The sequence below is a fragment of the Anser cygnoides genome, chromosome 1 (assembly GCF_040182565.1).
Source record: "Anser cygnoides isolate HZ-2024a breed goose chromosome 1, Taihu_goose_T2T_genome, whole genome shotgun sequence".
NCBI classification, from domain to species: Eukaryota; Metazoa; Chordata; class Aves; order Anseriformes; family Anatidae; genus Anser; species Anser cygnoides.
Window position 1 is genome coordinate 208,810,545 of NC_089873.1, and position 25,941 is coordinate 208,836,485.

The following is a 25,941-nucleotide window of genomic DNA, read 5'->3' on the forward strand; positions in this document are numbered from 1 at the left end:
AGAAGGGAAATAATTTCCTACAGCTGCTCAAAGAGTTTAGCTGCATTTAACAAAAGAAAATGCAGAATGTGCTGTGGGACCAGCTGGATTTTAATTGAAAAAATGCTCCGCATGCGAAGGGAGCCAAAGCTGCCTCTTTGCAACTTTGCAATTGAAATGTTTAAAAGGTGTGCAGGGTTTCCAGGGCGACCTGGAAACTTTGCGGAGAAATAGAAAGCTGGGTTTCACAGCCGGTCCCGTGGCTTTCTTATCACAGAATCACAGAATATGGCATGGCATTGGACCGAGGAGGTGACTGGATGGTGTCTTTTGGGCTTGAGGTGTCATTAGGGGTGATGAAAAAGCAGCTCTTTAATCTTGGTGATCACTTGCTGCGGGACTGCGTGTGTCTTAGCAAGTTCCTCTGTGCAAATAGTTGATGTATGGTGGTGTTTAGTGTGATAAAATAACAGCCAAGACATACAAGAAGCATTATTTCTCTACATTTGTAGCTTTGGGGCAATGAGGCTTTGTTTGCTTGCTGTGCAAGAGCCCAGAAGCTTCAGAAAAATATTTGTAATAATCGTGTGCAAGCGGCTTCTGAAGGCATCACCCATCAGCTGAGGTGCCCTAACCCGGCACATGGGCTCCTGCATCCTCCCCACGTGGAGCAAATCCTGCCCAAGTGACCTCTTGGTGGCTTGGGACAGGAGGGTCTTGGACTATTTCAGAGAAGAGTGGATAGGATAAGAAGTTGGGAAGATCCTTTGGGCTCCAGATCCCACAGGAAGGGAGGCAACGGATGGAGCAGCTCGGAGAGGATGCCTGCGGTGGGCTTCACACCAGGCTGAGCATGGGCTCGGCTCGGACACCCTGTGCAGGGGAGCAGAGGAGGCTGCCCGAAGGAAGAACACCTCTGCAGGCAGGACACGGCACGGGAACAGCTCGAAGCACCGCCGTGTGCCTGCATGCTCGGGCTGGAGCCTCACTGCTTGCGTAGACCTGTTGTGGAGCCAGTCCCTTCCTTACCCTCCCGCCTCATTTCCTCCCTTCTCAAAACTAACTGCAAAAAGCAATCCCTCATCCCTCCCGCCTCCATCTGCTCTAATTAAGCTGGAGGCCCCTGGAAGGTGTTCAGCCCCCCGTGGTACCGAGCTGCTGCGACTACCTCGGGTCCATCCCCTGCCGCCGCACGATTTTGCAGCCGCTCTTAATCACAGGACTTATTTTGGAAGGTCTCCAGAGTCCGAGAACTAAAAGCCACTTTAGAAAAGAAGGGGAGGGGGGAGGAATTGGCAGGAGCAATGGCTTTTTAAAAGGCTACTTATTTCTTAAGATGTACTTGCTACTGATTAACCTTTGCTCCGTGATTGCTTTAATTGATTCATGCCTTAAAGCGGTCTGAGAGGTTCTGCGGGGTCAGCGCTCTCCGAAGTGCTCCGTTTCCCTGAAAACTTCTTAAAGCTTCTTGCTTAGGCAAATCCCAATTTGAGCGTGAAATGCAGGTGAACGGCTCTGATCCATTTTCCTTCCCCCAAACTACACAAGCAGTGCTTTACCTCTTCCTTCCCTTGCCTGCTGCCAGGCTGTGCCTGTGTTACTGTGTTATGGTGACTGTTGGTTGGGGCTTGATGTTTTGGGGCCATTCCACAAGAATGAGGCACTATAGCATTGGGAACTACTGCCTTCAATCAGCGTGTTGAACTTCTGTGGTCCCCGTGACTGCTTCCTTTAACCATGCATGGAGAAATCCTGCATTTCTTCCTACTGCAGCGGGGACAGACCCAGAGCAAAGGCAGGGTTTCCAGGCAGCAATGGGCTTTGGTGCCCAAGGGCCATACTTAAATCGAGGCAACCTGGGAGGCCCAAGAAATGGTGCTTGGGATTTTTGGGTTGGAGTGATGAATGTCCTTATGTCTTGGGCTGGATTCATGCCCTGGCACTCTGGCTGTGTTCATCCAACCTGTTCAAGATGCCTGCTCTTGGATGGGTTGAGTTGTACCCATTCCTCTTCACTCCTTGTAACCACTCAAACACGGAGGAGATGGGTCCTAGAGGAATTAAAACAGAGGAATTGAAACACCCACCACAGACTCTACGGCTAAATAAATTACCCTCTTCTGATCTGTTGGGATGTGAGCGCTGCTGGGTGTTGACCCAGCAGAGCCAACCATACCCTAGGTCCTGAGGTTGTCCATCGGGGTCCTGCACGCTGGTTTTCTGCACGAGGTGATGCCCATGCGATGAAAACCACCATGCACCTGCCTTGCTGAGCAGGCCCTGGAGATTTTCACGATGGGTGAAAAAGAAATGAGCTGTGAAGTCGTCATCTGCTGCTTTCACCATGCTTTCAGCACGCCCTTGCCCCATGGAAAATGGCACAGGGAATGAGTGCTGATGGAGATGTTCATGAGGGGGAAAAGGAGGCTCTGGGTGATGGCTCCACTGCACTGGGAGGCTGGAGTCAGGATGGGGATCTTGGGCGTGGATCTTGAGTGTCAGGCCATCCTTTCCCTAAATCCATGCAAAACTTTCCTGCGATGACTTATGCAGAAACGCGTAGCACTGAATTAGCCAGAAAGGGGGGTGCGCTGGGAACAGCGGGGTGGCATTGTTACGGGGTAAAAACGGGCCAGCCCTGATGCATATGGATGCTGCGGATAGCTGAATAGAGAAACCTCCGGCCGACGGCGTGGAAAGCGTCTCTTCCTCCCCTCCTTGCAGGGCTGTTTTGCTCCAAACCCTGAACTTTAACACGGGCAGCCCGTGGGAGGGCCGGCGCTGGGGGCTTCGGGCGGTGACCGTCCAGGGCCCCCGTCCTTTGTCCTGGCTGAATAGGGCTCTGCAGAGCCGCCGGCGGAGGTATGTGATCTGCAGACCTCTTTTCTTCTCCCCCTTTTGGCCGACTGACAAAGTCTTCCCTTGGAGATGGCGCTGGCGGCATTGCGCTGCCCTCAGCAGGGCTGGGGGGGCCGGCGGGGGTCCCCCATGCTGTGTCCCCATCTCATCATCTCCCCTGAGCAGTAGGGCACAAAGAGCCGCTTAGGAATTCCCAGGAGCAGAGTGGGAGCCGAGCCAGGACGTGCTGAACTGCACAAAGTGGGATTTATCTTCAAAGGAATGTTTCCCCCCTTTTCTGAGCACCATTTTTAATTTTTTTTTTTTTTTTGGCTTCCAAGGGATTTATTCCTCCTCCTTCCCCAGCCCTTTTTTCTTCACTGTGGCCACTTTTCAAGGGTGGCAGAGACTTCTTGGAGAGCTGGGGGCCACCCAGGGTCACAGCCCCAGGCTGAGCTCCACGTGTGACCTGAGACCGTGCTGAGCACAGCCCCATGCCCTGCACCACCTGCAAAGATGCTATGAGCCAGGTGAGGACAAAACCCTCCTGTTGACCACGCCGAAATGTGGGGAGCAGCTTCCTCTCAAACCAGTCGCTTTGAGTTTCAGGCTTGTTTTCAGGCTTGACCTGTAGGTAGGATCTCCCCAGTGCTCCTCATTCGCTCTTGGTGTGACCAAAATGACATGTGGACACAGACATCTCATAGAATCACAGCATCATTAGGGCTGGAAAAGCCCTCCGAGATCATCTGGTCCAACCATCCCCCTACCACCAATGTCACCCACCAAACCGTGTCCCTAATCTCGGGGCTGTCGGCTGCCTTGTGACTGGGGCTGACATCTGGCTTCAACCACCTCCTTGTGCTCACAGCTGGAAGCTCACAGTTCCCAACACTTTTTGGGGCTAATTTCTGCCTTTGCCCACCTGTAGTGCCCAGAGGAGGGAATCCAGCTCCCCCAGAAGACTGGACATCCATATAACGGACATGTTGAGCAATGTGGGGCTGTAGCCCAAGCTCATGGGTTACAAATCAGCTATATGAAGGCTCTCAGGGTAAAAAACAGAAGAAAGGAACTGCTGATGGCCCAGCAATGGGGCCAGAGCTACCTGTGTGCCACCCCACATGTGGTGGGGCAATGCCGTGGCTGTTCCAGGGTGTTTTGGGGGGCTGGCCACCATGGTGGCTAGTGGCCTGAAGAGGCAGGGCAGGTAAAGACACCGTGAACGGCTGCCCAGGGAGTGCCCTCTGGTTCTAGGAGGGATGAGTCTCATGTAGGGAGGCTTGAAGCCCACCCCAAGCTCTGGTCTAGCAGGTAATAACCCCCATAATATCCTTTTACCCCAAATTTAGTGCTGTGCAGTGCATCACATCTCTAGGGATATGCAGCATGGCACCACAGGACAAAAAGAAAGCCTTGCTTCTGCATTAATGGAGCTTTAATGCCACACAGCATTTCCCTCTTCACTTTAAGCAAGCAAATATCTCCTGTCCCAGCCGGGACATCCCGCCTCATCTGCTGCTGCTCCAGCATCGCGTGCGAGACGCTGGCTGCTCAGCGGGGGATTTCTCAACCCTTCAGCTTTCTCGTGGGCGTGAATGAAACGAGCCTGAAAGGGAAGTTTGGGAAGCGATGCGATCCCGGGGCTCGTTGCAAGTGGAGCCCTTTAACACCCCGATATCTGGCAGCCCTGGTGTGCAGATCTGGGCTCTCCTGGGGCACTACCCCTGGTTCTGCACCTACATAGTCCCACCTTGTTTCCAGGCCTTATAATTCGTCTTCTAGGAGAAAGAAAGAGCCATGTCCTATGAGCGAATGTCGACCTTTTATTTTATTTTACTTGAGTTTTCTGATGTTTTTCAGGCCCTTCCATGGCTGAACTGGACCCTCTCCACATTTTAGCTCATGACAAATTACAGGAAAGAGACACCACAGCATAAAAACCTGCTACGTTTGGGTCAACACTTGATGTCAGAGTTTAGGACTTTATTATTCTCAGCCAGAATTTTCTCTCCCCCATTTCTCCCCTTGGCCCTGGAGCATCCCCTCCCTGGAGGAACGAGCCCCAGGGCAGGGGTCGGTGCAGCTTCTGCCCACTCCTCCTCTTGTCCCCCCATGATGGAGGGGCTGAAGCTTCAGTCCTTGGGGTCCTGGAGACCTGAGACTGACAAGGGCTGAAGGCTGGGGGTGGCCTTCACTCGAGTGGTGCGGTGGAAGTTTCTGGAAGGACAGTTGGGGCTGGTGGAACCTTCCGTGAGGAGGGTTGGGGCGGGCAGGACTTCCCAGAAGGACAGCGGGGTGAGCTGGGTGGACCTTTCTGAAAGGTAGGTGGGCTGGAACCTCTCTACAGGCAACTGGCAGGCAAAAACAATTCAAACCCCGACCCGACGGGACAGCTATGCTGGGATTTACCTCCTGTTCCCCCTCAAAGGAAAATTTCTGTAGATGAAAGCATCCCCATACGTGCCAGTCCTACACCGTTGCTCCTCGAAGATGGAGGGACTGGGGCAGCAGGCGAACCTCTGCAGACCCAAAACCACGCGGCCCTTTTGGGAAGTCTCCGTGTAACGAGGGATGGCTCCAGCCAAAAGTCCAGCCAATGCTGTGGCACTTGGGAAGTCTTTCTCCACCCCTTCTTTTTCTTCTTCCTTTTATTTTTATTTTTATGTCAAGCCACTAAGCTACTATTCATTGCCTTTATTCTAAACACTCATTTTGCTCCTAGCAGGAAAGAGGGAAAAATCTATTCTAGTGCTGTGAGGCCCTTTGACAAACACGACAATTTCCCCTTGCCTGTTTCAACACAAAACTGAAAGCATTTGCACAAAATCCATCGCACATGCTCTGAGGCTTGGCCAATAATTTCCGAGGCACGCATTCGCTGAGGCAGCCCGCAAAGTGCTTTGAAGATGAAGAAAACCAGCTGTGATTTGTGATGATGATGATTAGGATTAGACGAGGGTTCTGCAAGAGGTTGTGGATAATGAGTCAACCCCGGGGGCTGGGGACAAACTTGGTCAAAACATGAGAGCGTACTGTGAGAGTTTCTTGAAGTGAAGGGAGACCAAACAATTTTTGGGGAAAGGAGAGGATTAAAAAAAATGTAATTTGGGCTAAAACGTGGTTCAACTTTGAAGCGTTCCTTCCTATGATGAGCCCTCTGAAATAAAGGCAGGGATTAAGGTACCTTTTCTGCTCCAGACTCTCATGGACGATGCCTGGCTTTGCTCTGAGGTGAGCCCATCACCATCGGAGTGATGTCTGCTTCTCCACGCAGGGATATGTGCAGAAGCCTGGGGCTGGCAGCGGTGTTTCCAAAACCGTACCGATCATCCTCATCAATTGGGGTTCCTGTAGGGCTTGTCAAGTTGACCCCCACCTCCACCCCAAAATATATGGTTGGTTGCCTCGGAAAATCCATTTGCCTGCATCCTCAGATGAATCCTGGTCTAACCAGCCAGTGTGGCTCGTGTTGAGCAGGGTACAGCACCCCTTCCCAGCACAGCTCACGCTGGATGGCCGACCTTTGAGCCCCAGCACCGACTCCTCTGTAAGTCCCTCTGCAACCCGAAGAGATGCAAAGCTTCATCTGTATTTTCAGGTTCATTTGTCTGAAGCAGGCGTGATTATTTATGACTGTTCAAACTGCGGAGGCATATTGCAAAACACGGGACATTAACCTTGCTGGAAACCTCCCCAGAGCTCTGAGAGCCACAGCCACTGCATGCTGGAGGTGTACAACAGCACACAAAATGAAACGAGTATTGTTCCTGCAGCCACGGGAGCACTTATTCCTCATTAACCCCTTCTCTTTCCATGTTCATTCATTATTTTCTGGGGTAAGCCCCAGCATTTCTGTGTGCTGAGGGCTGTCATCTGCCTCAAACCAACAGCTAATCAGTCCTCAGGGCTACTTTGCACGTACTCGAGTCGAGCTGCACATCCTCCCTGGGATCCCACGCAGAAGCAAGGCATAATTAGGGCTAATAAAGAAGCTGTTGAATGTCTTGCTGATAAATTATAATTATCACCTGCCAGGGAAAGGAAAGGATGTATATCCCGTATCACAGGGAGGTGTTGACTAGTCGTGTTTCAAATCAACCTTCTTCCTTCCCTGTGTCAAACCTCTTGTGTGCTCTGAAAAGAAAGTGAAGGCTGATGGCAGTGGAACAAGAGGAAACCAAGGCTGTGATCCAGATCCTTGGGCACACCGTGAGCTGGAAATGCAGGTTTAAGGGAGGCTCTTTGCTGAGTTTTCTGGCTGGTGGCAAGGTCTGTGTGCAGCTCGTGGGGACGGTGACCAACCAGCACCATGTCTGGATGTTGATTTTTCTCCTTCCAATTTGTTGGTGTGATAATGCTGAAGATTCCCAGGTGGAGGGGCAGGGTGTGATGTCCCCAGAGAGCAGAGGGATGGCACTGGGGGTCTCTGTACCAGGCGACTTCAGTGGCATCTCCACCATCAGGCGAAGGAGCTGCAGGCGCTGGGAAGGCTCAGCCTTGGCACAGGGTTTACTTTCTCTCCAAATTCTGTCCAAATCCCTTAGAAATGGGATGGGCGAAGCAGGGATCACCCCTACCTGCTGCCTGCATCAGGCTTCACAAGGCATCATGATGCTGAGGAGAAAGCATGGACTTCAAAGCCTCAAGGAGAAGGCTATAGGTGATGCCAGGTTTGGCTTCTGTACCTGTTTACCACTCAGAAGATGAGTTCCCCAGCTCTAAGCATCAAATGATAATAATAATAACAATAATGAGGCAAGGATCCTCTCCTTGCTCGTGCACGTGCCTCTCCAGCCAGCTCTGCTTGCACTACCTTCTGCATCCAGGCTTTGCAGCTGAATGTATTTCCCAGTTTTTTCTCCAGCTCATTTCTCCACCACCCCCCGGGCTAGTTCTCATGCTTTTCCTCCCTCTCTGTCGAGCAGTGGGAAATGAGCAGCCCCGCTCAAATGCCTGCAATTACGGGGACTCTTATCTGTGAGCAAACAGTCTCTGTTTGCAAGGGAAAGACCTGAGGTCTCTTGGGATTATGGAGCTGGAAAACATGTGTTACTGCTGTCATGGCTCACTTGCTGAAGCCCTAAACTTTGCTCTCCTGCTGATGCATGTTTTCCTGCTTGCTCTTTGCTCCCATGGCTTTCCCAGTGAATGGATTTGGGGTATGCTGTCCCCTTTTTCCAGCCATTTACTTTTGCCTGGTGGAGCTGGGGAGGGGTTGCAGGCAGCCTCCAAGTTTTAGGAGCACTCCGCTTCAAATCTAGACCAAGCACTGTGAGGTCTCTTGCTGTGTCCTAACAATGGCTGAACTGCTCCAGATCCTCGTGTGGCCCTCCTGTCTTTTGGACTCTGCACCCACCATATGCTGCAATGTTCTTTGCCCCTTTATCCCAGTTGCTGGGTCCAGAAGCTGGGATATTATCTTTGTTGGGATCAGGTGCTAGTGAATTCAAAGGCTTCAGTGCTTGATGTGGTCTGAGGCATTGCAGTTTCGGCCATACCTTGGGAGAGATGTTTCTGTGCCTTCTGAACGCCCCAGTGCAGCTGTAACAGCAGGCTGGAAATTTGGGAGCAAGGATGAGGTTGTGGGATGGAGGGTCATGGAGAAAGCGAAGGGGGGCAGAGGTGTGAGGAAGCTTGCATTAAATTAAACATTATCTGAGGACACAGAGAAAGAGAAGGACGGGGAGGCTGAGGATTTGAACCCATTTGGAGCTGAGAGGGACATTTCTGCCTGCCCTGGTGTGAAAGGCCTGGTTTTCCTTATCCCTATCAACCCTTTCCTTTGAATTTACACATAAATGCCTTCTATATTCAATATCTCAAGCATCTCCTGTGCTTTGCTCCCCAGTGGACCCAGCAGTCCCTTGCAGCCGTGGGGCTCCAAGTCTCCCATTTGCTTTTCCAGTGTGAGCCCCGCATGCCCAGTGGGAGCAGGAGCAGCTGTGGGGCAAGTCATGATCTGGGGCTTGGCAGGGCACGTTCAGCTTTGGCTGAAAGCTTTCTGCTCCCACCAGCTGTGATATAATGGCTTTATTGGCATCCCTGGTCTCTAACCTCCGGCAGCCTCTTGTACTTCTGGATGGGGCTGGCAGGTCACTGCAAGGTCTTCTGTGCATTGCTGTTTCTCTTTTGGGCAGGATAGGATTTCAGCCCCAGGAGCTCTCATCCCCTAGTCAGCCCATGCTGGAGAGGAAGAATGGTAGAGGATGATTGAGGATGATGGGCTCCTTCTGATAAACAGCTCTGAAGACGTTTCCTGGGTTGCAGATGTTCCTCGGTGCAGAATTTGCAAACTGAGATTCCGAAACTTCAGCTTCCTAAGTGTCATTTCCCAAAAGGATGACAAGCAGTGGGTGCCACTGTCCCCTGAGGACATTATCCGGGGTCCCAGGGCTCAGCCGTGAGACAAGATGAACCCTTTGAGCACCGAGGGCTCTGAGGTCTGCACGTGGACATCCCAAACCCACCTCATGCTGCCAGGAAGTGGATGCTCAAGAGGATTTCTTGGTTTGTTTGGCTGTGGTTAAGACTGAAGCTTTCTTAAAGGCAGCTACGTGAATGTTTCCCATTATGTGAGATGTTGTGCTTACCCGTTCCAAAAGCTCCAGCGAGACGGCAGTCATCCAAACAGTTGTGAAATACGTAACAGAGGAAACATTTACTCTCCTCTCTAGATCCATCAAGATCAGGTCATGAAGTGGTGGGCTTAAACTGTTAGACATGAGGCCAGGCACTGAAAAAAAACTGTTAATGGTAGAGCAAATTCAGAGAGGATTAGCCTGTCTTGGGAGCTGGTGGTATCTCCATCACCCTTTTTATGAGAGAGCTAGTCTAACATCTCGACTAACATCCAGATTTAACATCCCGCCAGCCAGATGGAGAGGACAATGTGCTGAGGTCTCTGCCATCAGTTTTCCTGTCAAATCCTATACACTGATGGATAAATATCGATGTGTGAGCCTCGTGTCTCCATTAAGAATGCAATAGCAAATTTCATGGTCCTCTGACAGCAAAGCTGCTGGTTTTGAACCAGTGTCTTCATTGTTATTGCTGGAGGGAAAGGATGAAGCATTAAATCAAGGGCTGGGGAAAAAAACGATGCTGTGCTTCACTGATGGGGAAAATCATGGTCTAGGGATCCTACTAGAAGGTAACAAATACTGCACCCGCATGGCACATGTAAACCTTCTGGTAAGAGCTCTGAAGGTTCAAACGTATTCCGAAGACACAGCTGGGGCAATTTGGCAATCGCTGGGCTTATGGCAGGCATATTTGAGTCCAGGTGACTAGGACAGCAGGATCAAATGTCATCTACACCACTCACTGGTGGCACAGAGCCCACAAACCCCCTGTGATGTGTTACTCAAGAGCAGGCTCACCATGTCGCCATGTGAGAGCAGCATCAATTTTTTACCAGGGGGTGACCTCCTGCTGCCTCCGGATCTGATGCTGGTGAACTGAGTGTCGTGGATGGGCAAACACCTCTGTCTCAGGAAGGCATTCAGGGCATGGCACACGCGGGCACTTCTTGGTTAGGAGCAGCCTGAACTGACAACTCTTGTGCTTCATTTCCATCCCCTCTCCTTTGCAACCCAGCTGCTGTTAGGCTGGGAACATATAGCAGGAAATACATGAGGAGAGCATCATTTCCGTTTTAACTTGCATCTTGTTTTATTTGTGCCTTCTGCAAACTGATCATAGGGCTGGATTTTTGGGGTTGTTTTTATGTAGTGTCAATTTGCAAGCTGTTATCCATTCATTTCTGCAAAGAAACGCAGGACTTGGAGTTGTTTGCAAACTATTTACGTGTACATTTTACCCACGTGTGTACTGCAGCAATCTGTTCATTTTTGCTCTTAAATTACTGTTATTACATCAGATAAATTAAGGGGATTGGACTCCTGAGCTGGGACTTTGCAGCAGATATGCCTGCATCTGAACATGACCGGTACGGACTCAGGGGCACTATGGCACTCGGAGAGCATCTCAGGCTATCTCTGTTCTCCAAAGAAGCGATGGATAGCGGTGCTTGTTTGTCTGCCAACACAGGACTATTTTTCCTTAATGTTTCCTTGTGGTCTCGATAGTGCCCTGCTGGGCAAATTGCTCTTTGCTGGCACAACCCCTGTGCTGTTTGCTTCACTGCTAACACCGGCTGCAATTTACCACCGGAGTCTTTGTTTAAAGTCCCGATTATGAACAGATCTCCCATGTGTGCATCTTTACAGCTGTTCTTTCTGGCCTTCCAACACGCTGCCAGTAGAGCTCTTTGAGTCAGGAAATAGTTTTTCCATCAGGGATCGGTCTCTGCAGCGCTGCAGTTTTTCTGGGATAAGAGGGCTGTGTCCTGGGAGAGTTTTGGTCCCTTTCCTACCTGAACTACTTAAACTGGTAAGGGGTTGCAGAGAGGTCACAGCGATATTGAGCTAATTCCCATGGCTAAGTTCATCTCAGGTTCATCTGACATTATTTGGGAATCTGCATGGAGGGCTAAAGTTAATGATTTCCTTTCCCAGAGCTCCCTGTAGAGTCAAAGGGAGGCAGAGGTTCCCTCAGAGGTGATGCAGAGCACCAAAGTTATAACCACTGACCACTCAGGGGACTTGCAATGACCGTACTTTTCTTCTAGACATCTCTCTCAGGGGTATAAAGTTAGGTGGGGTGTCCTCAGCCACCTTTCCTGCTGGTCTCTGCATCCTCTTGGGAACAATTCCTCTCCTTCTGACACAAAAAGCTTACCCCGAAGGCAAGGAGACTCACATCAATCTTGTGACCTCATTTCAGGAGGAAGATGAGATAAAGCTCTTCAGATGGAGGCCAGTTCCACCAGCCTCAAGAGGATCAAGTTTGGGAAGCTGAAGGTGGTACGTCGGCACTTGCTGCAGAGGTACGAGCACCAGCCCTTCATCTCCTGCCTGGCGGGTTTCTACAGCTGCCGGTGGAAGCGGTACCAACGCAGAAGGACCGAGCCTGGGAAATGCTGCTGCAAGACGGTAAATTAGCTCAGAATCAGCAAAGACATTCATTTCTGCACTGGGAAAAGTCAGTCCAAGCTGAGAAGCGGTTGATGCTGTGGGTCAAAGGCCTGACCTCCCTTAGAGCCCAGCGCGGTCTCTTGGTGTCCTAGATGGCAGCTCCTGGGGCTGGAGGGCTTGCTGTGCTTCTCTGGCAGGCTCAGTTTGTCTGTGCCACCATGGAGAGAGTGTCCCCGTGTGGCTGGTGGTGTGGGGCAGCTGCGGGTCCCTGTGGTGCCAGCCCTGCTCCAGCAGGGCCACCCCGAGCAGGGGGCCCAGCCCCACGTCCAGGCGGCTGCTGGAGATCCCCAAGGAGGAGCCCCCAGCCCCTCTCTGGGCAGCCTGTGCCAGGGCTCCGGCACCCGCCCAGCCCAGCAGTGCTTCCTGAGGGGCAGAGGGCACCTCCTGGGCTCCAGGCTGGGCCCGGGGCCTCTGGGCCTGGCCCCGGGCACCCCTGAGCAGAGCCTGGCTCCGGCCTCTCGGCACCTCCCGGCAGTGCTGGTGGCCATGGCTGGCAGCCCCCGGAGCCTCCTCTGCTCCAGGCCCAGCAGCCCCAGCTCTTGCAGCCTCTCCTCGTAGGACAAGGTCGGCTTCAGAAGGTCCAGCATCAAGCCACGTGTTTCACGGACAGCCTAGAAGCAAGCAGTGACTGCTGTTTGCTCTGCTTGTTTCGGAGTGAACGAGGCTCTGACCGATTGTCCTTCTTCTCCCTCTCTAGCGGGAATGCGTGTTTTTCCCATTGCTCGTTGGAGCTTTCTGCTTTTCTCTCGTCTTCCTGTACATGTGGGGTGAAGCGAAAAATGACTACAACAACTTTGACTGGTAAGTGCCACGTTTTCCTCCTTTCCCACTCGGGTTTTAATGAGACACCCCAGGTAGGCCGGGCACTTCAGTCACGAGCCAAAGCTTTGGTCCCTTCACATCTTGGTTCTGGCACCCAAAATGAACTCCCAGGGTCTCCAGAGGTGCTGAGGCTCTGCCCTTTGCTTGGCTACGGTGTACAGGTTTAAGTGTGGATTTGTGAGAAAGATAACAGCCGCTGTTGCAAAAATGGTGAATGAAAGGGACTAAATGGCTCTTTCCTTCCCTTGGTCATCTTTTCTTTTTTCCTGTTCCCTCCGAAGAAGCATAGTGGCTGGCATCAGAGGTATTGCAGCAGCTATCTCAGAGCAAAGAGAATTGCATGTTCCCAGTCTGGAGACAGAGAAATAACCAGTGTGGTTTTATGCAAATCCTTTCCTTCTGCACTGTGTAGGTAGCAGTTATGTAAATCTGGCCCCTAAAATTAGATGCCATCCAGATAGCTCAAATACCATGAGAAGGGGAGGTGTAATAATGTTATTCATTGTTATAATAATATAATATATATATATAATGCTATATATTATATATATAAATATATAATATAATATAATATAATACAAATATATAATAATAATTATATTATATATAATATATAAAATATATATGTAATATATAATAATATATAATAATGTGTAATAATGTTATTCAGGTGTAATAATGTTATTGAGCCTTTGGATAAAAAGGAAAGCTTCCCTCTCTCTCCTTGGGATACGCCTCTGTAGCTCCTCCAGCTTTCTGGCGTTTTCTCCTTCAAATATATTTTCCCTGCAGCCCCTGTGCTAATGTGCCACAAATGCTATTATAAGGTTTTATTGCTTTTTAGGTATAACTATGGGAACCTGGGCTTCTGGTTCCTCTGGTCTCTTGTTCTCCTGGTAGTGGCTGCAATCCTGTTCATGTACATCGCGCTGCTGTTGGTAAGTAAGGCTCCTGTTAAGGAGTGAGTTACAGGCCTAGAAAATAAATACAGGGATGGTTTAATGTATCAGACCAAAGTTCAGCCTAGCCCTGACACTTGACAGTAGCTACCTGGGGAGGACTGGGAACACAATGAGCATTTGTGGTACTTTCTCCCACCTGCGGATGAGCATTTTCAACACAGGTGTCTCTGAGCTAGATGTAGGTTCTGTGATTTCCCTCAGTGATTTCCCTTTGGTGAATTTGACCCATTTCTCCATCAACACAAGCGAAGCTGTGCCAGTATTGGTTATGCGGAAGCTGAGTTTTGTTATTTGACAGCAGGGAAGTATGGAGATCTGAGTCTTGTAGTGGTGATGTGTTGTCAAAGTAGAGTTATTCCTCTAACCCTGAACTGTAAAACTCATGAGAAGAAGGGAAACATTATCACTAAAGCTGCCTTGATTCTCTCTGCCTTGCTGGAGGGCTTGTCTCCAGTTGGAGACCGCAGATGTGGTCACAAAACACTCCTTAAATTTATGCCCAAAGAGGTTTATGTTCCTGAGGTCTTCACTTTTCCAAACTGCATTAAATTTTCCCCACTTTCAGTCTCATTCCTGCTCCAGCTTGCGTTTTGAGATGCCAGGTGCTGGGGCTGACGCTGTGGCTTTGACTCACCTCTGTGACCAAGGCAACTGGCTTTTATCATCAGTTCCTGCTGCTCCTACCCGTTCATTGACGTCTCATCATATAGCCAGCCTGTAAATTGCCCGTGGCAGGGAACCTCTCTTAGCCTTGCTCACGCAGTGCCCAACACAACAGATTTCCAAGGTCCTTTGTCCCTGCTGAAGTACAAATAAATAGTGATTTTATTTCAGTGCTAGCAATAAAATAACAAAGTGAGAAATAGGACAGCTGCTTGGCCATGCTACAAGCAATCAATAGCATTATAAAAGCTGTGGAATAACTTATCTCTAAGTAGGTCAAATAACAATATTTAATTACAAGGATTTTGAGGCGTGCTGGTGGCTGTAGAGCTTAATCTCTGTTATTTAGCTAGGTCTACCTAGCTTTCCTGGTGTTAATGGATCAGTGTGGGTAGTTTGGAGGTTGCAATGTTACTTTGGGCAACTCTGAGCTTTGCCAAAGATGCATGTGCGGTCAGGATCCATTTGCTCCTCATCTTCATGAAGCTGTTAAGTAACCCACCTAAAGTCACTGGGTATTTCTAAGGGCACTTGCCCTGCTTGCTTGCATCGCTATGTCCATCATGTCTAATTTGGCAAGACTCCTGCATGCACTGATGTTAAGTTCTGGGAGGCACAAGGCTGTTCGTGCTCCTGCTATCTCAAAATGTGCAGTGGCTTTCCACAGAGGCAAAAGAAGCAGGCCATGGCTACAGCAAGTCAGGGACCTCCCACCTTGGGGCGCATCAGGCTACTGCTATCCCACCAAAAACATTCATCTCCAGAGGTTCAGCACTCTTGAGCAACCACAGCCAGCTGGCACTTCCCTGAGCACTTCTCCCTCCTACCCAAGTGATGTTCAGGGGGCGTAACACAGCAGAAATACCTTCTGCATTGAGCCACTGGTGGTTCCTGTGATGTGTGACTTCCCTACAAGACTGTTGGTATCACACATCGTAGCTAGACTTAGGTTAAACCATGGTCTGTTCTTCACCAGGTCTTAGGCACACGTAGAAACCCTTTTTGAACCATGGTGGGCTGTGACCATGTTGGCTCCATGTGAAAACTTGCTTTTGCCTTGTTTCCTAAGAGGCTGGCTGTGCTGCCTGCCTGTTATTTCTCAACAGTTTTAGGCTCAATCAGCCAATTTCAATCACCTGGGACAGACATCCTGACCTGCAGGGACATGGGATGGGGATGTGGAGGAGGGAGGATTCCACGTGTTGCAGGAAGGACCGGAGATCTTCACCCAGGCAATGCTTCCTTGTGATGTTTTGCATCAGCAGCCCAACATGTCAGAAAGCTGAGCACGCTGACGCCCTTGCTGGAGCAGAGTTTTTACAGCAAGCAGTGCTTGGCATGGTTTTGTTTGTGAGCATCGTAGTCTCTTCCTCCACCCAACTGGGGCCTGGAGGCCTCCTTCCACGTCCTTATTGTGAACCACTGAAGCAAACACTCTTCTGCCCAGCAGCCACCAGTGGCTGAACAAAGTGCTGCACAACAAAGCACTTGCTGTCTGTGCAAAGGCTCTCTCCGCCTGCATGCATCAGTGTAATTTTCTTCAGACAATCAGTTTCAATTAATTTAATTGTTATCACTCCCAAGGCAATCTTCTCATCCCCATTAGAGCTAAAAGGTTAAGCTGCGGGGTCTTGTTGTAGGACAGTTCAGGCTCAGGGGAGAAGAAAAATACTTTCTTGTTCAGTCTTTCAAACACAGAAGATGATATTTGCCTCTCTGCAGTTACACACATTCATTCCAAGGGGTTTTTGGGAGGTAACTCGTGACTGTATAATGTAAAGGGGTTCAGATGTGCTGGGGCCTCTGCATTCATACACTAAGAAGACGACTCAAAATTGTACGTTGGTAGTGAAGTCCAAAGAGTGACCTCAAGCCTTCATCCCTGAGAGACTGGGGTGTCATGGAAGCTCTGAAAGCCTGCATTTTTTTTTTGCCAGAAAGTGAATGTAGAAACCTGGCTTGTGCTGTCAAGCCCCCATTGCAGTGAATCCCAGGGTATGTGTAGGAGCAGTTTGGAGGAGCCAGACCTGCTGGTGGTGGTCGTCCTTTGGCCTGAAGAAGTCTTGCTGTAGGTGGAACCGTGTGAGACACTGCTAAACACAGCTGCTCTCCATGGAAGAGCAGATCAGACAGGTCCTGAGGCAGCTTTTGAGGAGCCAGAGCACACAGAGGACAGATCTTGTCCACATCACATCATCTCACCGGTCCATCAAGACGTGTTCTCCTCCAGTGACCAGTGGAGCAACTGCAAGAGTTCCTGCTTCACCATCCGAGGATGAAAATTGGTGATTATTCTTCTTGTAAGCTGGTAATGAGCTGTTACCTCTATCCATAAAAACGAGCTTTTCCTCCAATGGCATCCCCAAATATGCTGCATCTTTTGTAGGAAAGTTACACAGGAGTAGCAGGGGAGAGTCTAGTTGAGCACGGCCTCTGAAGTAGGCGTTTGGATGCACCTTAGGCAAGGACCAAGTCTTCGTAACATTGCTTGCCGAAAAGGGGAGATTTTGAAAGTGTCTTTTCCCTTCATTTTTCTAAAATGGCTTATTTAAATGTGCCTGGTTTAAGATCTTCAGCAGTAATTCAGTTCTCTGTGAACTGCTCCCGCGGTTACTCATCATGTCCTGGGTGTAGGATTCAATTAAAGGAGGCTGACATGTCAAGTAGCCCTTAAAGGCTGATCTGTATTCTCTGCTGAGCTTATCTTGCCTCAAATCAGCATCATCCTGGAAAGAGAGGGTATTTGTAGCTGGGTCGGAATCACCTTACATTCCTTTATAGTTGGGTTTCAGAACAGCTCCCCTTCCCAACACATTATTGCCCTAAATCTCTTTGTACTGCTTTCACACAATCCCACTGTGTTACAGTCTGCAAGGACCTGGATCATAAATTATCATCTCAGTGAAGTACTGAGGACTGCTAACAGATGTTTTTTCTCTAAACCCTCATATCTGGTGATATTGGTTCCCAGACCGTCCCTTACACTTGTTGGGAAGCTTGCTCCATGCACCTGAGCATAGACCCACGTGTTTGCACAGCAGCAAGGCATCTGGGCTGGTGAAACTCATCACAAGGCATCTGGGCTGGTGAAACTCATCACAAGGCATCTGGGCTGGTGAAACTTGTCACCAGGTTCATCAGTTGTCTGTGACAACCTGAAGCTAGTCTCCAGAAGAGCCACGGACTGGTTTTCCTCATCCTTTACTTGGTGTTCAGGGCATCTCAGGTTGTCCCCTGCCCTGGCTGGGGTTGGTGCTGTCCTTAAGGGACCCTGATCCCCAAGGGCTCCAACCTGCCAGCAGGGAAAGGAGCACACCAGCCATAGGGCCACAGCTGGGGATTAAAAATTAACCTAATACAAACCAGAGGTTTTGAATCTCCAAGGCAGTTTTCCACGTTCTGAGATGTGCATTTCTTGCATTTCTTGCAATTACTGTCACTGTGTGCTTTCCTTTGCTCTCTGCTCTGTTTTTCTGTTTGTTTGTTTGTTTTGTGTTTTTGGGTTTTTTTTGAGACTTTTATTCCCTGAGCTGTCCCCCATGGATGATGTGCCTTTAGTGACAACAAATACATAGAAAAAAAGTAAGGTTGCTGCTCTATTTTTCATGTCATGGCTGCTGGCCCAGGCCATATTCTATATATCAGAGTGCAGTCACAAAGTGTGTACCCCAAAATGCTCAACTATCTGTCACCCATGAGAAGGTTTTGACCCTACAAGGCAGTTTTGGTGAGTGCTTGGCCATTTCAGGAACATATTTACTGTAGCAATAACCGCTTCTCTCCATCCACCTGTCCTGCCTTGCCATTGTGCACAAAGGTCTAGAGTAAAGTGACTTCCCTATGCAAAAATAATTCCAGAAATGCCTCATTTTGTCATTTTGTACCAGGATGCAAATAATCTCTTCTTGCTTTCGCAGGTCCTAGCGATGTGTTTGCTTGCAGAAGGTCAGCAGCTGTACCTGCACTGGAGTCACAAGGTGGGGAGAGAGTTTTCTGGTAACCCTAACCATGCTTTAAACCATCAGCCTGTGGTGTTTCCCTGCGTGCAAAACAGCTTAGATCATAGGAGAGAGGGAGGAGGTTAATCTTAGGAGGCTTTAAATATCCATACTAATGATATCTCCAAGTGAGCTAATCACCTCAAGCTCCCTGTGCAGTCAGATGAGGGAAATGAACCCTCTGAGGATGCAAATCATCCAGCTGGTCATAGACACTTAAATTGAGATGAGATGAATCACACCTAAAGTACCTTTTTTCCCCACTGGCTCTAAAAGGAGCCCGTGGTGACTCACTGAGGTGAGGATGTCTGCATTTAACATGTCTACATGTGGTTGCATGTAGACAAAGGCAAAGTTTCCATGAGGAGCACAGCGTAAGTCCCTGTAGCAGGACCCAACAGCTTTAAAAACAGTGGCTGCTTCCTCTGCAGAACAGAAACCTGGCTTTTCCAAGGCATCCTGGTGCCCCGTGTCTTTTGGTCTTGGGGTGGTTTTGGAAAAGCCACGTGGAGTTTGGAAGGCATAGAAACAACTCCTCAGGGAGCTGTTGCTGCAAAATGATGCTTTAGAAACCACCTTTCTTAAGAACTTCTTGAAAGCCAGGTGAGGCTTTTAAAAAATAAGCCATGAAGCTTAGGGGAAAGTGTAATAAGATTGCAAATCTTGCTGTGAAGGGGAATAGTTGAATGTCAGAATACTCCATCCTCTGTTTCTTCATTTACACAGTGGAAACGATCAATTTTACTATCAAAAATGGGCTTCCAGAAGATCCAGAAAGCTGTAGAGCAATTTGTGGAAAACACCAACACTGCATCTCTATGTGGAAGAGATTAGGGACTGATTATTAGGATGCTGATCTGTAGGATCTCCCTGAAGACTGGTTAGGGCCTTGGTCCAATTTCTAGTCGTGTTTAGTTCTCAGCAGACAAATAAGGTTCCAGGAAGAGCCTGCCATCATAACTGCTTGGTACCAACCTGGGCAAGAAGCCACAGCACAGAATGAGCTACCCCTTCACTTTTCTTTTAGTTAAAGATTACATTCTTATTTCTGAACTACAGAAATGTTTGCAGTTGCTGAAGCCTCTTCCAAAGCAACTCAGCATAAGGAAGCTGTGCTGATGTCTCTTTTGGGTTTAACTTGGTGCTTCTGAGTTCAGCCAACTACAGAATTTAACGATAGTTGTTCATCTAGGCTCCATCTGCATCAACTGACAGAGAGAGGCATCTCTCATCGTAAAGCAAGTGGAAATGGATCACCTCTGTAAATTCCTCTCTTTCTCCCGTGACTAGAGAGGGAGCCTTGAGGGCTGACTCAGGTTAGGTACTTAACTTGTAAAATCAGTTTTGCCGTACAGAAAATCCAATTTATAGCACTGTGGGTCTGGTTTTAGTCCCATTAGATCTCTTTGTCTATGAACTAGCACAGCGAAGCTTGTGCATCCCGAATTTATTGAGTCCAAGCTGATTAAAGAAGCCTGTTAGGCAAATAGATTGCACACCCTATGCAGAAATGCCAAAGCTTATTTATGTCCTCTTTGTCTCCCCAGATTGGGACTTTTCTTGTCCTGGGCTTCTCTATCACAGCCCTCTTCATATTATCTGTGCTCTGGGGAGATCAGTGGAAAACAGTCCGCCTCTCGTTCCAGGTAAGAGGCTTGTTTGAAAGGAGGTTCTTTGAAAAAAGCAACTGGTTTCTTGAAGTATTGTGTGGCAATCAGTGGAAAATATTCCATATGGTAAATGTTTTTCACATGGGTTTTCCTGGCAGTCTGTGCAGTTTTGCATAGACTTTTATTAAGACTTAACATTTCCTGTAGGAAGGAAGGAAGCCAAGACCTGAGGTTTGGTATCAAGCTATTTGTTTGATATAACATGTCTCATTTTGGGAAGTTGTATCCTTTTTTTTTTCTCCTTTTTTTGGCAAACTTGTTTTAAGTGTACTGTTAATTAGCAGGTGCTGAGGGCAGCTCAATCAGATCCCTTTGGCTGGTGGGGTTACTGGAGTGAGAATTCACTCCCTACTCAGCTCATGCCAGCTCAGCAGCTTTTAGCATTAGCCCAATTTCAGTCTCCTACAACCCAGAAGAGCTTCATCCCCTGAGGATGGGAATCAGGGCTAATGCACTGGCAAAGGTTAAGAGAAAGCATCAGCTTCTCCTCCCCTTTTCAGACTCTAGGGGAGGAGGATGGGGAGAAGGAGACACAAAATCTTTTGGGTTTCCCACAGGTGTGGTTTATTTGGGGTGTTCATGCCCTTTGAGATGCTTCAGCTGGCCTCCTGCTGCTGTTCCCAAAGGACACCAGTCTTTAGCAGATCCTGTGTTCTGTCCACTAGCCCTGCATAACTATCTCAAATATCCTGGACATCTCAGGTGGCACCTTTGTTTATGCAACTGCATCCTGCTTCTGGTCAAAAGAAGTTGGGATCAGGTGTCCAGGGCAGACAGTCTCACACACAATGACATCTCTCAATGACTTCTGCTTTTCTTCGACCCTTAAATTTTAGAGAGTTGGCCAAGCGATAGGAAAGGCTGAGGAAATTCCGGTTTGTTGACATTAGATTGATGATTTAGTTGCAGTGGAGATGACTGTTATATGGATAAGATTGGACTGGATTAGATTGGATTAAAACTGCTGCTCTCTGGAAGATGTTCACAGGTTATGACGTAGTAGTAAATGTGATTGTTTGCCAAACCATCCTGGACAAGGACAGACTTGTCCCTTTTGGCTGGTTGAGAGGAAAGGAGAGCTTTATACTGAAGTGAGGAGCACTCCTCAGTGCGGGGAACCAGCCAGGCACATCTCTCTGCCCTGACTCAGGAGGTGTTTTGTGGATCCAACCTGAGTGTGGGAGAGAAGATAAACTGCTGATGTCCACAGCAGGAGCCCATCTATGTGGGAGGCTGCAGCTGTGTTGGGGCTTGTTTCTGTCTGTATCCACACTTCATCCTTTGAATAAAATCCTTTTTTCTCCTTTCCAGATCACAGCCCCCTATCTCCACATAGGGGCTATAACCATCATGGTCCTCCTCTCCTGGCCCATGGCTCTGTATGCCATCAGAGCAGATAAGAAAGGTACAGTAGCTCTGCTTCCTGCTCCCTGTATGACAAAAGACACATATCAGTGTGGAAAATCAAGCGTGCAGGAGCCGTTTCCTCCCACATCCACATTCCAGCTAGAGTTGAATTTTAGTTTTTGAGTATTCCAGAGAAATTAGCAGGGCTGGGGCTTAGCCTATGCACTGTCTTGGGCCTGTCCATACTTGTTAGTGATTTGCATGCTACCTTGCAAAGTTTTGGTGTATACCAAGGTAGTGACAAGCCCTAAAGATAAGGAGATTAGCAAAAGTCCCCAAGTTCTAGATCATGCGTGAAAATTTGGTCAGAATTTTGCAGGAGAGAGCAACCAGTGTCCAAAATTGCTATGCTCAGTTTCACTGTCTCAGAAAGTCAGTCCATACTAGAGGATCTTAGGAGAAGCCAGATAGGATGGGGAAAAGAGCTTTCAGATTGGTTGTTAAGGAATTTTGCTTTCCTTTCCTGGTGTTATCCCTTTGAGAGCTCCAGGAAGTGTAAGGGCAAGGAGTCAAGAACAACTGCAGAAGAGCCTGGCTCTGGCTCTTTTTCTCTGACCCAGTTTCTCCATATATCCAGTGTTGTCTACATGACACCCATCTGCAGATGTTGATTTGTAACAGAAACCATTGACTTCAGACAGAATGTGCTGGTGGGAGCATTTTGTTTCCTACCTAGGAATTTCTCTACATTTAACTGCAGCTGGGGGTAGGGAGGAACATGTTGGGACCCAAGACTTTACAACCCACTGTGCCTAATGGTCACTCAACTCCATACATTGACTTGGTGTAACCCCAAGTTCTTTCAGAGCCACTAATACAGTGTGCAGAGGGGTGGTGGTACACACCTAAATAAGGAATTTTGGTGCACAGGTGCTTCTCAGAGGAACTGTTTCATTCTCTGAGGTGAAGGTTGCCCACTGGGACTCTTGAGTAATATGTCAACAGACTCCAAAGACCATAGGTAATGAGTTGGCAGGTTTCTGAGATGCAGTACCCATGCAGTCAGTGTCAGTAGGAGACTGCATGTCACGTACAGAAAGCCACTGACAGCAGTCTGAAGAAACCAGGGAAGCATTCACCTGGAGGGGAATGAAACTTTAAAATGTTGCCTGCTCTTATTTGAGTAAGAAAAAAAAAAAAAAGCATCCTTCTGTTGAGGATCATTCCTCTACAGGTAGGGGAAATTGCATTGCATCATCTCCAATGAAAAAGAAATGAAGGCTGTGTCTTGCTGGAAGGCATAGTGAGATGCAATTGCAGCACAAAACTTGCAATCCTAGCCTAAACAGCCCAAATCCTTCTTTGTCCTGGACTGTATTGTTTGGACAGACGGTGAAAATTAGGGGAAGAAGGGATGGAAAATGGGATGGGACAAAGCCCAACAGTTACTTAGCTGGAGGGCTGTATTAAAAGTCAAGCTGCAAGGCAAACGCTGTGCTACCAAATGGATTAACTCTAGCATTCCTCCTTCAAATTTTTGCAGTTGTTCAGGTGGTAATTGTTGGTCCATACCTGGCTATCCTTCTCTTTCTTTTCTTGATACCTCTGGGGATGTACTCTCCTTGCATCAGAGAGGAGGGGACACTTGGACCAAAGCCAGCCCTCATTGGACACCGCGGAGCACCGATGGTAGGTTTGGAGAAGCTATTTTACATCATTTCTTCATCCTGTGTGCTGTTGCCTTCATCATCATCATTTTTTCTCCCCAAGAAATCAATGGAGGGTGGAAAGGGAGACATTTCCGTTTGGAACTGTGTGCCAAATGATCGCTCTGTGGGTTTGCTAACAGGGAACCCTGAGAGACGTGGTGGGTTTGGTGGCTAAGGTGGAAGAAAGCAAACAGGAGACTTTAACAAGATAATGGTGGTCCTTTAATACAAAACAGGCGTTACAAGGAGACAGAAAGTATTTACAGAGTCCTCCAGAGTGTGTCTAAAGCCAGTCTGCTCATGGCCCATTTTTTTTCCCCAGCTGGCACCAGAAAACACTGAGATGTCATTTCAGAAGACAATTGAACATGGTGGGGATGGTCTTGAAACAGATGTCACCATTAGGTAAGGGGAAAACATCACACTTCCCAAAGCAGATACTTCTTCTAAGAGTTGCCTTTGGAGCCATGTAATTTTGGGCAATTTGGTTCTGCCAACGGCTGGGACAGGGTCCCTCAGCTGCTGCATGATGCTAAGGGCTGTGGGACATGGCTCTTCTCAATAAGCTCTTATCTAACAGTCATTATTTCTACAGTATATTTTAAATACTTTTGCAACATACAGAGACAAGTTCAGTCTGTAGTCTGACAGGCATCAGCGAAGGTTTTATCAGGCCTAGAAACCACCAGAAAATTGTATTTAGGCCTGTGCCATCATTGATATAATTATTAGACCTTTAATTACCTTTGTGTATGGGACTCTTTGCCATGACCTTCTAACCTGCTGGGCAGGATGAGCAGTTTCCAGGCACTGAGTAACTAAAATACTAATACTTAGGTGTCCTATTAATAAAGGCCTTTCTATAAAAGAGAATTTTGCTTTTCTATCCATTTAAACTTCAGTCCTCTGAAACCTGTAGAAGCACTTTGGTGTCAGCAAAAAGAGCCTTTGGCCACAAGTTACTACCCATTTTCTTTTAGGGGCTGGCAGGCATAAATGCCACCATCTCCACTTTGCCCCTGAGGAAAACGAGTCACAGGGAGGTACAGCTTCACCAAGGTCACCCAGAAATATTTAAGCTTGAAATAGTTTGGTATCTTGAGTGTCAGCCTTCTTTCCTACCCTACCCTCTGCTCTAAGGGAGGCTGTACTGCTGCATTCATGGTGGCCCACACGTTGTTCTCACCTGGTTTGACTCTGCTTGTGCCATGAATGATCTCCACTCCAGGTGACCTGAATTCTTGCTCTCCAACAGCTACGACGGAGTTCCTTTCCTCATGCATGACAGCAGCCTGAGGAGGACAACCAACATCAGGGAGGTCTATCCCAACGACACTGCTCAAAATGCAGCCTTGTTCTCCTGGGATACCCTGAAGGAGTTGAATGCTGGAGCATGGTTCCTTAAGGCAAGCACCATAAATGACTGTGATGTTGTAGAAGAGACACGGGCTGGCTACAGCTTATTAGTATGAAAGTTAGGAGAGAAACTTTTGGTTGAGCCCACACTTAGTTGGTAGAAGTCATTCAGTTGGGGGTCTCCTTGCTTTGTCCTTTTGGCCTTTAGGCCTAGGAGACCTATTTTGTTTGGCTGGTGGGTGTTCTTGTAGCTCCTTATCATGGCAGCAGCAGAACAGATGGTCTGGAGAAAGAAGAAAACAGGTACTTGTGCAAGATGCTGTGTGTAATACGGCTTACATGGTGGGACAGAGAAGCACAGCAGAGCTAGCTACACAATTTATGTCCCAGAAGCAGTGTCATCTGGGTTAATTATCCATGTTTCTCGGGTGGAAGAGCTAAGCAGAATAGAATATCCTCACCTACTGAGGGTTGATGCCAAACTTTTTCCCTCACAGAGATATGAAATGTTTGCATGCAGCTTGCTCCTAGATATGACTGGCTGACTGATTTCCTTTTTATATGTTTGTTTCTAGGACAAACCCTTTTCATGCATGGGCTCACTGTCAAGGGCAGATCAAAACCAGGCAATGAATCAGTCAATTTACAAGCTAAGTAATTTCTTGCGCCTCGCAGACAGTCAGAATAAACTTGTTATATTTGATCTCTACCGCCCTCCAGAGAAACATCCTTACAGGTACTCGTGGATCAACAGAACCCTGGAAGTCATCCTCAATGAGTCCGGGATTAGACCCCATCTGGTAGGCTGGCCGCTCTTCTTTGTATCCCTTTTTCTTGTTCTCTGAATTGGGGTCATACTTGGCGTGACTTCACGAGCATGCAGTCTTTCCCCTTGCATCCCATTTGTTTTCAGAGGCGTCATTTGGAATATACTTCTACTATCAGTTCCTCAGCAGGTACAAAGTGGCATAATGCTACAGCAACACAGGAAATCAGAAAGTGTAGATATACCCGGTGATGCCTTAGGCCCCTAACTGTGTCCTTTCATCATTGTGATAATTGTCGGCCTACACCCTAATAAGCCACTTATACTTATTTTATATATTGCATAGAAACTCCTGGTTTAAATTAAAGTAGCTGGGAGCTTTATTGCCTTCCTCCCTCACTGTTAACTCCTTGCTTAGGATGGATGCTAAATCCATGTGGAGCAGGTTATATCCATTGATGTCCAGAGTTAGGCTGATCCATATCTGCTCCCATGCTAGGATAATGGGAGAACAGGGTATTTTCTGTTGCCTTTCCCATTCACCAAAGCTGCCTTTTCATTCATTTCAAACACCGCGTCTTTTGTTGGGCTGTGTGAAATGTTCTCACTGATTTCAAGTCGATAAGAAGGAACAGTGAATACTGATTTCTTGATGAAAGTGACTTGCAAATTTAAACCCTGAATCTAAATGTGCTTTGATCATTTCAAGAAATATATCATTTGACAGGCTGGGTTAAGCCCCTCAAGATCGTATCTTTACTGGATTTGTGTGAAGGGCATGGCATATTAGTGA

The 25,941-nt window shown here is 48.2% G+C and overlaps 1 protein-coding gene across 6 annotated transcripts in view; it reads left to right on the forward strand.

Annotated features, from left to right (window-relative positions):
- Nucleotides 1-25,941, forward strand: part of LOC125180516 (glycerophosphodiester phosphodiesterase domain-containing protein 5) — a 32,801-nt gene that overhangs the window by 1,084 nt on the left and 5,776 nt on the right. For 2 of the 6 annotated variants that reach the window (XM_066989982.1, XM_066989987.1), the window contains exons 2-11: nucleotides 11,605-11,813; nucleotides 12,553-12,656; nucleotides 13,522-13,615; nucleotides 18,220-18,279; nucleotides 19,848-19,946; nucleotides 21,282-21,375; nucleotides 22,861-23,006; nucleotides 23,349-23,431; nucleotides 24,282-24,432; nucleotides 24,958-25,182. In XM_066989982.1, the coding sequence (XP_066846083.1) occupies nucleotides 11,631-11,813; nucleotides 12,553-12,656; nucleotides 13,522-13,615; nucleotides 18,220-18,279; nucleotides 19,848-19,946; nucleotides 21,282-21,375; nucleotides 22,861-23,006; nucleotides 23,349-23,431; nucleotides 24,282-24,432; nucleotides 24,958-25,182 (1,239 nt within the window). In that variant the 5' untranslated portion in view covers nucleotides 11,605-11,630. Of the gene's footprint in view, nucleotides 1-5,035; nucleotides 5,142-11,193; nucleotides 11,212-11,604; nucleotides 11,814-11,942; nucleotides 12,434-12,552; nucleotides 12,657-13,521; nucleotides 13,616-18,219; nucleotides 18,280-19,847; nucleotides 19,947-21,281; nucleotides 21,376-22,860; nucleotides 23,007-23,348; nucleotides 23,432-24,281; nucleotides 24,433-24,957; nucleotides 25,183-25,941 lie in introns of those variants that run through there. The other 4 variants (XM_066989983.1, XM_066989984.1, XM_066989985.1 and 1 more) reach the window with 4 other exon arrangements.